A 15,855-nucleotide genomic window follows, 5' to 3' on the forward strand; every position below is an offset into this window, starting at 1 on the left:
ATGTATGAGCTCCAGAAGATTCTACATTTGTGGTGAAAATGTAAAATACCTCCTACTGTACTGGCAGCGTTCCAATTCTCTCTCTCTCTTTCTCTTTCACTCTCACTCACGCGCACACACACACAGGGAGAGAGGAAGAGGGAAATAAAGAGCTCCCCCATGCCCTGTCTGCTGTTTCCCCCCTCCTCCTTCCTCCAGCTCGCTGCAAAATGTGATAGATAAGAGATTCTGCCCCTCTGATTGGCTCGCGCCTTGTGACTGGCAGCTTGTCGGCCCGCCCCGTCGCTTTCTGTACATGGATCGGTCTGCAGAGAGACCGACCATAAGAAAGTGGAGTGGAAACAGGAAGAGGAGGAAAGGGGAAGGTAGAAGACGGAGGAGAGGATCGGGTGAGAGACAAGGTGGCGAGGAGTGAAAGGAAGAGAGGAACAGGGGAGCAGAGGAGCGTGTGGATCGAAGAGAAAAGAAAAGAGGTAAAGCACTACAGAGGAGCAGCTCAATGTGCTGGATGCTTATTGCTTTATGTGAATACACTTCATGAACTGCATCTACCAGTGGGAGCATGCATTTCTGTTTTTCTAGTCTGTGTTTGTTTATATTTGGATCTTTTATCTGGACTATCTGGCTGGGCAGAACACACTGCAGTGTGTGTTTCTGCAGACTGCTGCACATCCATGCATGAATAACACACACACAAACACGCACGCACGCACACACACGCACACACACAGTTCACGTGCAATAGCAGAAATGTGAAATGGTGAATGTAGTGAAGGGGAACTTCTGCGGTTACACTTGTGTTGTGGTTACATTTGTGCTTGATGGATTGTTATGGTGAATATCAGCCAGTGTAACCAAGTGTGCCAATCAATCTTCATTTAGAGTCATGTCCAAACTGTCACACATAAGTGCTTGGCTCCACTGAAAGTTAAGCTCAGTCTGATGAACACATCCCACACAGAAAGCTTTTGATTTCGTTGTGTTTTGATAAAATAATGAGCTGAAATATTTGACTCAGACAGATTTTTTAATAATATGAAAAGGAATGAGTTATTATGAGAATGAGTTAATCAAGGTTATGTAGGGTTACTTCCTAACATACAATGTATGCTTCCAGTTGATTTGACTGCCAGCTAAGGTAACCACCAGGCCTAGGTTACCGGTCCTCACACAAGCCAGCAGTCTGACGGGTACACACACACACACATACATACCACATGCATTCACTGCCTTCTTTAAACCTGTTAACCTCCCCTCATTGTCTTTGTTTGCTTAAAGCTGTACATTTTGCATTGTTTGCCAAAGACACCCCTATTTTCTGTTCTTGACCTTGCCTTGGTACATTCCAGTACCCCTCTGAGGGCTGTGCTTTATGGAGCGTACACCGGGAGAAGCTGCTATTACAGAGAGGGAGAAGGGGATAGAGCCGAGGGAAGCGGGGCTGCAGGGATGTTATTTTTAGAAATTGAATTGATATTCGGCTCATACTGTACATTCCGGCTCTGTGATCAGGATGCTTTTTCACATCTGAATCCATAAAAAACACACACGTGTGTGCGTTCAGGGAGGGTTGTCTATCTAGTCTGTCTGTACGTTGTCGCTTCTCCTCCATCTGTTCTCTCCGTGTCACTGCTGCTTGTGTAAGCTAGCCTAGGAGCCACCAGAGATAGGCCTGGTCTGCTGCTGCAGCCCATCCATCCTTTTATGGTTTAGGATCCTTCATATGTACACACATGCACACAGAAAGTCTCAACAAGATATGCACATCTGAAGTGGTTCTCTGCAGCTAGCAGATATCCAGATAGTGTGAGGTATGCAAGAATGTGACAGACTGTTGCTTTGTCCAAATGAGGACACAAATTGGAGTGCATTTGCAGAACTGCAGCAGTTCTTCACTACACAATGAATGTTTTTTTTTTATTTAGCTTGCAGAAATCTGAGAAGAATGATCAGAGAGAAGAAGATAGAAATGTGGAGGTGTACATTAAATCCTATGGACTCTCTCCAACCCCCCCTCTCCATGTCAAAATCACATGCACACGCAAACACTCCCCTCCTTGCTCAAGGCCTTGCTCCCAGCTCTGGACTAAATGATATCATCTGTTGCCAGGGATACAAGGACCCAGCGTGCAGAGAAAAGGGAGGGTGAGGCATAAGCAGAGCCATACACATAGCCTGAAAGAGAAAGGAAGAAGCTGGGATATTGGGTGTTAAGAATGAAAAGGTGTCCGGTTGAAAAAAGTAGGGAAGATGGCAAAGGGCAGGGCCATTAAGAGGATGGATGAGAAAAAAGCAAAGCCTATCAGCTCGTCAGAAGTTACTGACCCACCCTTCCTCTCCCTTCCTACTCACATCTCATTTCATTATCTTCCTTTGTCTAGAGAGGGTCAGGTTTGCAACATTGCAGATGTGTGTGATAGGAAAGCATTTGTGAGAGGCGAGGAGAGAAAGGAAAAGAATGGCAGCAATGGATGATAGATGATGCTGCCGTTGATTTTGAGACAATGAAACCTTCCTGTCTTGTACATCTGGGCACCAACTGACTGTGGTATTTCCTCACTCACTCTCCTATGTGTGTTTGTGTGTGTTTGCCAACTAGCGGAGGATGAGCATGTCTATTTAAAGGGATCTGACACTGCACGGGTCTGCTGTCTCGCTATTCCTGATTGCCTGACATCATCGAATTTGGACTCTGTCTCCCCCTTTTCTCTCGGTGCTCATTGCGAGGTAAGGTTGGTGACAGGGATGCACGTGCACAGCCACATACACTATAAGCTTTCAAATACATTAGTTAGACTGGCAAATGAGGGTTCCAGCAGAGACATAAAAGCATGGCTGTCCCTCTGTGGAGACAGAGAGATAGCCAGGGTTTCCTTGGTGACAAGAGGGAGGGAAGAGGCACACAGTGGTGAAAGACAGCAGGTTTAACCAAGCAGTCGGTTATCTCGCTGCGAAGCAGAGGGTTTTACCCAACAGCAACTTAACCCCTTTTGCACATGACATCATTTGGCCTCCGAATTCCAGATGTCTCAAATTAACTAACCAGATGGGTTTAATATTGGAAGCACATAGCCATTGTTGGGCAGAGTCAACTTTAAGCTGCTGCTGACTGATGGCTCCTCCTACAACACTGTACCAACAGTGTGCAACAGGAAGGGATCTACACTACAGCAGATGGTTTATGTGGTGCCTGTGTAGTGTTGCTCAGCTACCAGCGGGCTCTGGCTTAAAAAGCACGGTACAATTGAAACGCAACTGTCTGAAAATGTTGTCACACCACACAAACAGTGGATCGGATTACAAGATGTTGGCATGCATTCAGCACGCGGAGTGACAGTGATGTGACATCAACATGAGGTGAAACGGACAAGTCTGGGAATAAAGTCACACAATCAGGATCCAGAGCTTTGAAGCAATTGATGAAGGTGTCATTTGAGCATCGATCGCAGAAGCTCAAATTGCTGGTCCCCTTCAGAAAAGTAGATTTTAGTGGAACAGGAGACGAAGTGAGGATCAGATATAATATAGCCTGACATGTTGTGTCTATGCTACAGTACAGTGCACGAGCCTGCAGTTGTGATTTTGCATAGTAAATGCAGTGTAACATTAGGCCTTGTGTGTCCTCTTTCTACTCTAAAAATAAATCTAAATGCAGTTGACTCTAAAAAAGGCCTAAAGCTACAGCAGGAAGAATCGTCTGGCTTCAGTTGCTCTAGCAACTGGTAGGAAATCGACTCTTGAAGAGGTTGCTCACTGAGCTCATTCAGCACTCACAGAAAGGTTATCAGTACACATCTGCAACAGTCTCACCACCATAAAACCTGTATGGAACAAATTTAAATTGTAACGTAAGGGAAGTGGTAAAACGTTGCACACAGCAGGTTATAAATAGCTGTGGGAAATGCACGTAGAAGTGCAAAAATATCAACGGCACAGCAAAGCTCTCTCCGGCATGCAAAGTTGATCTTTACAAGGTCAGCTCATGTCAACACAATACACTGAGTGTTTGTTGGGCAGTAGTTACAGAGAGTGAGACATCTTTTCTGTCCATGGTCAAATAAATGATGGTATTAAATATGGCTGCAATTAACAATTGTGTTCGTTGACAGTTACTCTGTTGATAATTTTTTTAGTTGTGTGGTCTATAAAATGTCAGAAAATGGGAAGGGAACAAAAACCCAACTCAAAGAAATTCAGTTTACTGTTAAAGAGGAGAAAAGAAACCACACAATACTCACATTAGAGAAGCTTTATTAAAAAAGGACTCAAACTGATACTTCAATTGTCGAAATAGTTTGGCGATGAATTTAATAGTTGGCAGGTAATCCATTCATCTTTGCAGCTCTAGAATTCAACAATTCTATAATAATCAAAAGGAGGAAAAAAGGACCAAACAACAGACCTGGTCCAGTGGTTCAGTACTAGGTGGGCAGCTATAGAGCTCACTGTGCTTCTGGGAGTTAGTGCACTTGAAGTTAAATGAAATGAAGACGTTTAGATCTACTGAACTAGCAGCTGATGATCAACTGTGAGACTGGATGGAAGATGCGTGCTGTTGACCACCAATCCTGTCAGAGAAATAAAGACTCAGGCTTTTACTGTAACATGATACAAATACTACAGCAGCCCAGCCTTTTTTCTCTCTCTCTTCTCTTCTATGTTGTTAAAGTGAGGTTGCCATGGCCCCTCAGCTTAGTGCGATGTTGTTGTTTTTTTCCATCATTGGGTGGCCACTGGCTGTGGTGGCTGCTGGGTAGTAGTGATTAGAAAAAGGCTAAATGCACAATGAAGCTCTGGCTGACTGACGATAGGCTGCTGAACAGATACAGTGCAGCAGGAAATACAGCGCGAGGAAATAAAATGTACTAGAGACACACAAAATAGCACTATGGTCTGGATGCAAACCACAGACCCACAAGGATAATCCCTAACGAAAGCAGTTATTGTGAAGACATTCATGTTTCTCTCTCTCTCTCTCTCTCTCTCTCTCCTCTCAGGTGTGAAGTGGAGGGCCACCAAAATACAGACCAAGACTGGTAACATTTGTTTATGTCTCTGTACTTTGTGTGTGTATTTCCATGAAAACATTTACCACATGCACCCAGGGGCATAGCTCAAAATCCTGGGCCCAGTAGTAAAAAGACATTCTCTATGGGCCCCTCCCTACATCCACAGCTATTCATTCTAGAATCTTTTTAAGCCCTCCTCACATGATGGCCCAGGGTACTCAGTCCCCTCTTCACCCCTAGTCTGACACCTCTGCGTGCACCACTGTAGCACTTTGTAGTATCACAGTAGTGCTTCACAATGTTTGTGTGAAAACGGCTTAGCAGTTTCTGCAGATGTTGTTGATAGCAGAGTGATGCAGAAATCTACATTCGCCCTGCCAAAACGTCATCAAACCCATAAAATGTCCATGTGCGAGTTGCTGCATGTAGCGTCCGTGTTCATCTGCCGTTGTAATTGGATTTTACTTCACTTGATTACCCTTCCTGTATACCCCCCCACCACCAATAATGAATCAATGAGTAGAACAGTCTTCTAAATCAGAATAGAGGAACTAAAACTTCAGTGCAAAGTGGCGAGCATTGTCATTGCATAAGCTAAGATCTGAAATTTGCAGCACTTCTATATTGCATTGCATGCGGTCAGACGTTCTTGAAATGAGATATATCTGTTTATGTTCAAAGTCGTAACATCGTACGCATTAATGTGTGTTTTAGGCTGCATGTATCACCCAGCAGAGCTGTACTCTGGCCGTAACACATGGGTCTCCTATCAAGCGGGAGGACCTAACAGAGGGCAATGGGCCCCTGTTAACAGTCGCCCCTGGAGCCACACAGAAAGGTCTGCAGCACCATCACAACACTCACACAATTACCCCGATTTCACCGGCTGCCACGTGCCAAACCACACCGGGAGCTTCTCAGAAGCGTCTTGCCTGTCCGACTCGCAGAATTGTTTTTAGGATTATTTTTTTCGGTCATTTTAGGCATTTATTTGGCAGGACAGCTGAAGACATGAAAGAGTAGAGAGAGGGGGAAAGACATGCAGCAAAGGTCTGCAAGACAGAGTCAAACCCGGGAGTAGACCTCTTTAAATAGGTGCCTGCTCTACCAACTGAGTTATCTGGGTGCCCCTGACTCAAAGATTATATTGTCTCTACTTTGTATGATCACGTTTTCATTAAGCTAGTATCTACTTCTACAGCACTTCTACAGTTAACTCGATGTCTTCTCCTCTTCTGGTGTTGTCTTCATAAAAAATATCTGTGAAGTTCATTATGTTATTCCACCTCCAAGATGAATCTCTCGCTGTCCGTGGCAATTTTTAAGGAGACATAAACGATACCGGGGGGTCTATTAACTAGGCACTAAAAGAAATGCTCCTGAAGTAACTCCCCATTTTGAGTGTTTCAAAATCAGCAATCAACAAGGAAAAACTTGATTAAGAAATTTCAAAAACAAACAGCGTACATACACAGCTGCATGCACTTAAAAAAAAGACTAGCAAGAAGTTTTAGAGCTACAGGGTTTGTTAGATTTGCTGATGGGCTGTTGTGTCAAGTCTCGGCTGCATTATTATCTTGAGACTGTACGTGTTATGTGTGTTTTTTCACTACCATAGATGCCAAGGAGGGCGCAGTCAATCACATCCAGCATCAAGTCGTCTTTATAATAGGTGAGTAAAACATTCTGGACTGCAATCCATTTGTCACTGAAACTACTCGGATACTCAGCTTCACTTATTCTTGGCCCTGAGCGGCAGAACAACCCAACACTTGATTATCAAAGTAGTTGCTTAGTTCAGTTGGTCTTTTGCTTAGGGGGGAGAGGACAGTCAGCCATGTCCAGGACAAGGCTATCTCGAGGGGACACAGACAGCCTCTACGTCTCTGGGATGGCAAAGAGGCCTTTGAGGCCCAGAACTGGCACCACAACTCCACACGCTCATTCCACAACAGAGCTGGCACCAACAGTGGTTACCTAACAGGACCAGAGGACCGCTACACGAACTGGGACAGCAGTGTCAGCAACTCTGTGGTGAGACCTGCAGACCCTGAACAGTACTACTTTCAAAAGAGTTGAAATTCACACTGCATGAACTAGAAGTTATTTGACTCGTAGAGAGGCCTGTAACAATTCTTACAGAATGATGTAATTGTCAATTTGTTTACATATTCACAATTTGTTTCTTTGAGCCGCGATTATATGTTAACATTAGCTAAGGTCTTAATGCATATGATTGGTAATTGTTGATTTTGTTAAGATGTGACAAATTGTAATTATGTAAGTGATTATTGGTCAGATTGTATATTTTTGTTATTATTTCAATTGTTAGTGGTTGGCACTTGGCCCTATACATGTTGGCAGCAACAAAAAATTACAAGGGGGGATACAGTTAGAAAAAATATTATATGATAATAAAGAGTTGTTGTTTACTTCATAGGCTGTGTACTTGTGTTATTAAATTATGTGGGTAACATAAAAGTGATCCTGGGATTCATTCACAACTTTTATGTTAAAGTAATAAATAAATAATTTTAAATTTGACTAAAAGAGAAGGTTATATTGTTAATTGCAATTGTTTTGGAGACAGTTCATTGTACAGCAAAATTTGAAATTGTGACAGTTCTACTCTTTGATGATGTCTTTATTTTAGCATGGCGGCCCTCGCCTGCATCGCAACAACCGAGAACTCCAGTCCCCACCACCAGAGAGATGGGCCCCCTCCGACTGCCGCAGGAGCTTTCCAGACAGAATGATAAACAACAGACTAGGACCCTGGAAACGGCCGGCCCCCCATCAGCGGCGAGACCCCTTGCACCAGCACAGTCCCCCTCCACAGCACCCGTTATCCCCAAGGGAAGAGTGTCCAGCCAAGAGGAAAAGGGACTCGGGCCCTGATCAGGTAGAGTCTGGTGACTTATTGAAACTTGCAGAATGAACATACACTTTATAGGTCATATTTTTCCTTTTGGTGTGTTGCCATACATTGTGTTTAGTGATATTTTTGTTTGGAATATAAATAAAGAAAACCAGAAAGAGGCATAATACAGCAGTGTCTGATTTACTTAACAATATTGTCACTGAAAAGCATTTAAAGGCTACATTCCTACATTTAGAATCCCTAAATCCATTAAATATTGTAGTGTAAACTTACTTCAGGAATTATGGGTATTACTCACTTACCCCTGCGGCATTCCAAAGTCCCCCCCCCTTACGAGAAACAGTGGCTTAGCACAACAAACTTTGACTCCTTTGTTAAAGGTCCCATGACATGGTGCTCTTTGGATGCTTTTATATAGACCGTAGTGGTCCCTAATACCATATCTGAAGTCTCTTTTACATAGACCTTAATGGTCCCCTAATACTGTATCTGAAGTCTCTTTTATATAGACCTTAGTGGTCCCCTAATACTGTATCTGAAGTATCTTTTATATAGACCTTAGTGGTCCCTTAATACAATATCTGAAGTCTCTTTTATATAGACCTTAGTGGTCCACTAATACCATATCTGAAGTCTGTTTTATATAGACCTTATTGGTCCCCTAATACCATATCTGAAGTCTGTTTTATATAGACCTTAGTGGTCCCCTAATACTGTATCTGAAGTCTCTTTCCCAAAATTCAGCCTTGGTGCTGAATTACAGCCACTAGAGCTAGTCCCACAATGAGCTTTCCTTAGTATGTAGTATGTGCCATTTCTGAGTCTGGAGCTTTGGAGGGGGGCAAGGTGGATGCTGGGGGTGTGGCCTTGACTAACTGTTTGCTCATTTGAAAGCCAGGAAGGTACTCTCTCATGGGCAGGCCAAATTCTCTGGGCGGGTAAAGCAGAGAAAGGGGAGATAAACTTGCTCCTTATGACCTCATAAGGGGAAGATTCAACATCGGCCAATCTGAGCTTTCATTTTCTCAAAGGCAGAGCAGGATAGCCAGGGCTCGGTTTAGACCTATCACCATTTCTAGCCACTGGGGGACCATAGGCAGGCTGGGGGAACTCCATAAAGTTACATTTTCATGCCATGGGACCTTTTAAATCTAGCTTGTTTATCTGTACACAGCCTTTCATTCTTGTGCAATAGCACCACCCGTTGGTAAATACCTAACCTAGTATGACAGGATATTTATGCTTCTCTGTTTAGTCATCTCATCCTGGATCAAGGCATTTACCTTTACTTGCCCCCCGCTGCAACCAAGATGACTGGAATTCTCTTAGTGACAGATCGGGTCATAGCAACCACTCTGACTACAGGACCTCAACAACACAGCAACAGGTACTGGAAGCTTCTGTAATCAGTGAATAGAAAGAGTCATGGTTGTCATTGTACATGTACAACACAGTTGAATTAAAGTCCTTTTAGTGCAAAACATTGGCAAAAGTGCAAAGCAGGCTAATAAGTTATTAAATATAAAAGAGCCTCTAAAACTCTCTATAAAAATAAATAAATAGGCATTTTTAACACAAAACACAGGCATATCATACAAACTAGACATTAACTGCATGATTTATCCTTTAGACTCAAACGTTAAATGCAGTAATGGCTTTGGGATAAAAACAGTTTCTGAGTCTGTTTGTCCTTTTAATTGTCCTGAAACGTCTGCCTTAGAGCAGCAGTTCAAACAGAGTGTGTCCGGGGTGAGATGGATCTTTTAGTACGTTGCTTTTTTTCTTTTTTTTCTTTTTTTTTTTACTACAAAATGAAAGTGAGCAAACATTTTTTTTTTTTTATGTGCAGGAAAACTCTAAACTGCGAGCTGGAGGACACGGCTTCAGTAACAGTCACCTAGCGGCTCCAAATTACAGTTGTGGCAGCAGACCACCACATCATGGAAGCAGGGCGAAGGTCGACCGGAAAATCTCATCTTCACCAGCAGACCACACCCGTGTGCCTTACAGCCACCAAAACCACCATTACCACCATCAACGGCACACAGGCCACCCCAGAGCCCTACAGCACAACCTGCCGCTACACCCTCTGGGGGAGAAGGACTCATGGAGCCATCACCACAAACCAAGCACAGTGAGACACATTTAAACCATTTGCAAATTAATTGGTCGGCCAGTGCCTACATTGGTATGTTTTCTTATTGTGATGTCAGTTTTTGGAGTATCTTCAAATGCTTCATGTCCCTAAAAACACCCTAAGCTAAAGGTCAGTAAACCATAACCATTAATACAAGTATTTAAGTTTTGTCATAAATTAAACACGTTTCCATGTTTTTGAGTCATGCTCATTTTTATGAGCAGTGCAGAAAGGCGTTTTGATTCATAATTTCATTTGAATAGTTTCTATGGGCTGTCTGCAGGATCTCCGTTACCTAAGGGTTTAACAGCATGAACACAAATCAGTTATTTCTAAATATAAAAGGTAGTGTGTTACATTCCGTATCCAAAGCAATTCTGTTGATTAATCAAGTACAGTAGACATTAAGCTCCCTGTTGCAGCGGCCGCAGGTTCAACTCCAGCCTTTTGCGGCATGTCCCCCCCCCCCTTCACATCTTCAGCTGTCCTATATAATAAAGGCCTAAAACGCTTTAAAGTTATACAACATCTCAGACACACATATTTAATAAGGATCAAGAGAAACAATAATAGGACTTTAAATTAACAAAAATAGTGTTATCAGCAAAAAATGCATGTAGAAGGGATGAATAAATGATAATATGAAATTAAAATAAAAGACAAAATAAAATACATTATTCTTCTATAAGTTTACCGTACAGTATGACAGTGTTGTCCTTTTTTAGTGTCTATAAATTAGAGATACTAAATATATTATTTGAATTCACATTTCCATACCATTTCACCAGGCCTTAGTTGCTATTAATAAATTCATGAATGTAAGTAGAACAGTAAATGTATATGATTCTATGTAATTGAGTGTCCTATACCTGAACAAAAGTCTAAACAGAGGTTATTCTATCTCTGCAGGAACCTCAACGCACTCATCAAAGGGGCAATTCCTGGGACCCAGCCCTCTCCAAGTCTGCTGTTACAGACTCCCCTCCCTATTCATCCCTCCTCTGCAGCCCTAAAGCTGGAGATTCTACTGCCAGCAGCAGTCCACGTGCTCCTTCCAGTCCCTCTTCCTACACTGTGGCCAGTGGCAGAAAAGATCCACTAATGATTCGTCAGTGTAGTCCTGGCCTTAGTGGACAAAAGAAACTCCAGGGAAGCCCTAATCACACCCCGAGACCTAGCCTGACATCCACCACGTCTCTCACATCCCACGCTGCTGCAAAATCCAGGTTTTCAGACGTCAAATATCGAAAGACCTCGCAGCCCATCCGCTCGCGACAGTCCCCCCACAGCAGGTCAAGAGCGACCAAGCCTGAGAAGGAGTCGGAAGAACACAAAACACCAGAGAAGCTGGTGAAAAAGGAGAGAAATGGCGAGGAGAGAAAGAGGCGGAAGAAAAATGAGGAAAAAAGGTTGTCTGAGAAACAAAAGAAGAGGGACAAAGCAGCAAGGAGGGAAAGAAAGTTAGGCTTGAAAGCTAAAATCAACTCTTCCGGAGAGGCCAATGTGAGTAAAATGAAGACTGCAACTGAGTCCCCCGAGAGTCAGTGCCAGTCACCGCTCAAACACAAGCACAGGGAGAGGAGTGAGAGAGCAGAGAGGACACACAGGCCATCCACAAATACTCCTCATCCCAGCGGCACATCGCAACCATCCTCAAAATCTAGAAATCCTAAATTGCCCAAGACGAATGGCAGTCCCTCAAAACTCCCTGTCAGGAAACGACCAATCCAGTCTCTTGCCAGGAACACCAGCCCCATCCAGACTGGCAAGTTGCCCACCATGGTATCACCCCGATCAGAAGACCAACCACAGGCAAAGCCCGATGACACACTCCCCTTCCTTTTATTTAAAGCCTTAGCGCCTCTCAGTACAGCATGTCATATAAGCGTAGAGCAGCCCCTCCACGGCAAAGACGCTGGGCCGGGAGGGGTTCTCAACGCTCCAGACCTACAGCCTGTGGGACATTTGAGGGAAATGGACGACAACCTTTCGAATACTCCTCCTGTTCTAAGCTGGCAGGGCTCTCCAGTTTCAACTCTTGGAGAAGATGAAGAGGAGCTGGATAAGGGAGTGATAAGTAGACCCGTTCTTCAGCCCAGCCCCACCCAGTGCTTCTCTCCGCCTCCTCCGCTTGTCGACAGCGATGGCATCGACGATACCAATAAGGAGACTTGTGAAAGCACACCGGCTGATTATTCTCACAATGGCGCGTCTGAAGTCTGCGGTCTGCCTCGTGCGACGGAACAAGTTGCAGAGGAACAAAAGGAAGAAGAGTTGGGCAGCAGCAAGGAAACATCCACCTCTCTTCTTTGTGAGCTTCGCCACCACCAAACCGGTTTAGATGATGTCTTCCAGAGCCTGGCTAACTTTCTCGGAGGGCAGAGGGTCACATGTCGAGGCGGTCCGTTTGGGGGGCCTCCAGCTGGCACCAACGGAGGAGTGAAGTACTCCTCGTCTTTTGAACTGGGGCCGGAGATTCATGAGCATCAGGATTTCTCCCCCATATCAGAAGCTACAGCATCGTCCACACCCGGTAATCAGTCACCAACTCACACTACCTCAGACACGTTTTTGGAATCCTACAGTCCGACACATCTGGGGGAGCCTGTTGCGGACACCCCCATGCAAGAGAAGCTGGAAGATATTGAGAATGGCAAAAAAGAGGAACAAGAGGGTGAGGATGTGAAGATCCACACTGAGAGTACAGAATCGTCTCTTTTGGACGGCTCGCTGAGTGCAAAGCTGAGACTGACCACGACACATGCAGCCTCTTTCACCAGCCTCATCACGGTCTCTACCACGGAAGAGAGAGTACCAATCAAAGAGACAGAATGCATAGGTACAAAAAGAAAGAGAAAACAAAAGGCTAAGGAGGGAGAGATCAAGATCAAGATAAAGACAGAAGAAAGCAGCACCGTTTGTCCTAAAAACAAGGCAAAGAAAATACGGGGTTTGGAAGAAAAGGATGTTTCCTCCTCAGTTCTCGTCATCTCCAGAAAGTCATCCACACCTCTCAAAGACAGCACGAAGGGCCAGATTCCTCAGGAAAATCTAACCCCACATGGCATACACATCCAAAAAGAAAAAGTGGACATGGGGAGTGCTGAGGTAAAGATGAAAACGGAGAAGAAGAAGGAAGATACCAGTGAGTCAGAAAATAACTCAGCAGCTGGAAACAAGAACACCCAGACCTCAAAATCAGCATCAACAAGTGCAACAATCAGTACATCCAAATTATGTGTTTCCAACCCAGTGAATAAGCCTCCCTGCTCATTAGCTCCGGTTGATCCGCTCAAACTGAAGGCATTGTCCATGGGCTTGGTTAAGGAGCTGAAGATCCTCTTGTTTAAATTGGAGAGTGTCGGAAGACAAACATTCAACATATCAGAGATAAAAGAGCAAAGAATCCCACTTTCCAAGATCAGCATTAAAAACACGGGCGCTGAGGTGATCAGAGCTTGCAAGTGAGTAGTCTGCGCATCTCATTCATTTATATCGCTTTCACATCCTATGCAGACCTTTTACACCAAACGACTTTTTTAAGCGATTCCAATGTCACAGATAAATTTCCAGTATCGGAATGAAATCATGAGAGTCTTGATAGAGCTGGGTGGCGCTCCCGTCGCCTCAGTCATTTAGTGTTAGTTGGTCAAAAAACTCAAGCCTTGATGCAGTGTTTTTCTCGTCTAAATGTTAAAACAAAATCGAACGTGTTTGTTATTATCGCACGTTTTAAGTCTTGGTCAGGCAAGGTAAGGCCGCTTTATTTGTGTAGCACCTTTCAGCAACAGGGCAATTCAAAGTGCTTTACATAAAGAGATTAGATTAAAATAGTAAAAGTTACATTGCAGTATAAGAAATGAAACATTTAAAGAGCAGTTAAAACACATAAAAGCAGATTAAAAAAGCAGATTTCAGGCTGCTAGTACGGGACAGCGTATAAGCCGCTGCCCCACACACGTTAATGGAACACAATAACCATTTTGTGGAAAGCCAAAGTTTGTCGACCAATAAGGTAGGCACTCTATACAGGCAGAACCATATGTCTTTACCATCTCATCCATCCACCATGGGCCCCACAGGATGTGTGGTTTTGTACTGTGGGAGTAAAAATCTTCTAGTCTGTGACTAAAAAACTCAGTGCCATTATAACAGATTGTCTTTGTGTGTAAGATAGTGTCACACTTTTGTATTTTTTGTATTGTAAGTCTTTTTAGAGTTTTCTAGTGTATGGTAGGCATTAGTTGTTCCTCTTAATGTATTGTATTTTGCCTGCTATCTTTTTCCAGGGGGACGTGGGCAAAGGGCAAATTCAAGGAGTCCTTCCTGCTTCCCGCCTTCTCTGTTAAACCTAAAATTGCCTCAGAGACTCCGATTCCTCGTGAAAAGCTTAACCCTCCGACACCAAGCATCTATGTGAGTCCACACAGATAAGCGTCGTCAACATGGTACAGCCCAACAAGTTATATCATCCGGTATTAACTCCGAGCAATGTGTTTTTAGCCATGCTAGAGGCATGGTTCTAGGGATGGCAGTGTCAGTCTTTAGGTCCGTCCAAAACTTTGCTTCAAACTGAAATATCTTGATAACTATCGAATGTATTGGCATACGATTTTGTACAAACATTTACATTCCCCTCCTGATGAACCGTAACGCCCTCGGTGGTCTTTTTTACTTTTCATTTACCGGCAAAATTTGAATTAGTCTGATCCTTTTATGATCCTTTCGCATTACGTCTGGCATTCCCATCAGCCTCAGCCGTACTTTGTGTTTAGTGCTAATTAGCAAATGTTAGCATGCTGACGTGTTAAACTAAGGCGGATCCAACACATAACATCAGCATTCTAGCATTGTAATTGTGAGCTTGTTAGCACGCTGACGTTAGCATTTACCTCAAAGCACCGCTGTGCCTGTGTACAGCCTAAGAGAACCCCTAGCATGGCTGTAGACTCTTAGTCTGGTTTTCATATGAATTAAATCAATATATCTGCAAAATACCACCATACATCTTGAATTATGTCTTGGATTGTTTTCTCGATAGCAGCAGAGAGACTGCCTTAGACATCTACACGTTACCAACCTACTGTCAGTATTTTTCATTTGTTTTCAAGACAAAAATTCATTCCTCCGCTGCGTTCAAATGTTCATAATTATTCTGCGTTTCTTTTGCAGTTGGAGAGCAAGAGGGACGCGTTCTCTCCAGTTCTGCTGCAGTTCTGCACTGATCCCAAAAATGCAGTCACTGTCATCAGAGGCCTCGCCGGCTCCCTCCGCCTTAGTGAGTTTATACACCACACTCCTCATTTCATTTAACTCCATCAAATTACTCTGTTAAGGCCAGCAACATTTATGAAATTCCATTTAACCTTAATGGGTTTTGTAGGTCTGAGTTTCTATCAATACATTGACAGTATTTAGAGCCTTTTATTCATTGTTTTCTGAAACCTGTCATGCAAGGGGCGGGGCAGGAGAAAGGAAAGGCTCTTATTGGAAAACTGCCCCACTACCTAACAGAAGGGCTCTGTTACTCAGAGGGACCTTGTCAGACTCACTCTGCTGACTGGCTTTCGCTTCACGTTCCACAACCTCGGTCGGAACTTGAAAACAAAAGGCCTCAACCCCAGCCTCCCGCCCCCCCCCCTCAATCCCTCTCTCTCCTCATCAAAAGCTACAGACTCAGAGGAAAGTTCATTGTGGGACTGGCTCTAGTGGCTGTACCAAAGCTTAATTTGGGAAAATAGACTTCAGATATGGTATTAGTGGACCACTAAGGTGTATATAAAATGTCATGGGACCCTTAACAACATACAATTTGCAAAAAGAACACC

The 15,855-nt window shown here is 43.7% G+C and overlaps 1 protein-coding gene across 7 annotated transcripts in view; it reads left to right on the forward strand.

Annotated features, from left to right (window-relative positions):
- The first annotated feature begins 245 nt into the window (after nt 1-245).
- kdm6bb (lysine (K)-specific demethylase 6B, b) overlaps nt 246-15,855 on the forward strand; it is a 24,383-nt gene continuing 8,773 nt past the window's right edge. Inside the window, exons 1-13 of one of the 7 annotated variants that reach the window (XM_034890963.1) lie at nt 252-473; nt 2,600-2,727; nt 4,998-5,036; nt 5,724-5,847; nt 6,628-6,681; nt 6,827-7,043; nt 7,663-7,942; nt 9,144-9,277; nt 9,740-10,024; nt 10,937-12,967; nt 13,043-13,491; nt 14,317-14,443; nt 15,200-15,305. In XM_034890963.1, coding sequence (XP_034746854.1) covers nt 5,729-5,847; nt 6,628-6,681; nt 6,827-7,043; nt 7,663-7,942; nt 9,144-9,277; nt 9,740-10,024; nt 10,937-12,967; nt 13,043-13,491; nt 14,317-14,443; nt 15,200-15,305 — 3,802 coding nt within the window. In that variant the 5' untranslated portion in view covers nt 252-473; nt 2,600-2,727; nt 4,998-5,036; nt 5,724-5,728. Of the gene's footprint in view, nt 474-2,599; nt 2,728-4,997; nt 5,052-5,723; nt 5,848-6,627; nt 6,682-6,826; nt 7,044-7,662; nt 7,943-9,143; nt 9,278-9,739; nt 10,025-10,936; nt 13,492-14,316; nt 14,444-15,199; nt 15,306-15,855 lie in introns of all 7 variants that reach the window. The other 6 variants (XR_004659180.1, XM_034890959.1, XM_034890958.1 and 3 more) reach the window with 6 other exon arrangements.

This window comes from Etheostoma cragini, chromosome 13, assembly GCF_013103735.1.
Source record: "Etheostoma cragini isolate CJK2018 chromosome 13, CSU_Ecrag_1.0, whole genome shotgun sequence".
In the NCBI taxonomy this organism is placed as follows: domain Eukaryota; kingdom Metazoa; phylum Chordata; class Actinopteri; order Perciformes; family Percidae; genus Etheostoma; species Etheostoma cragini.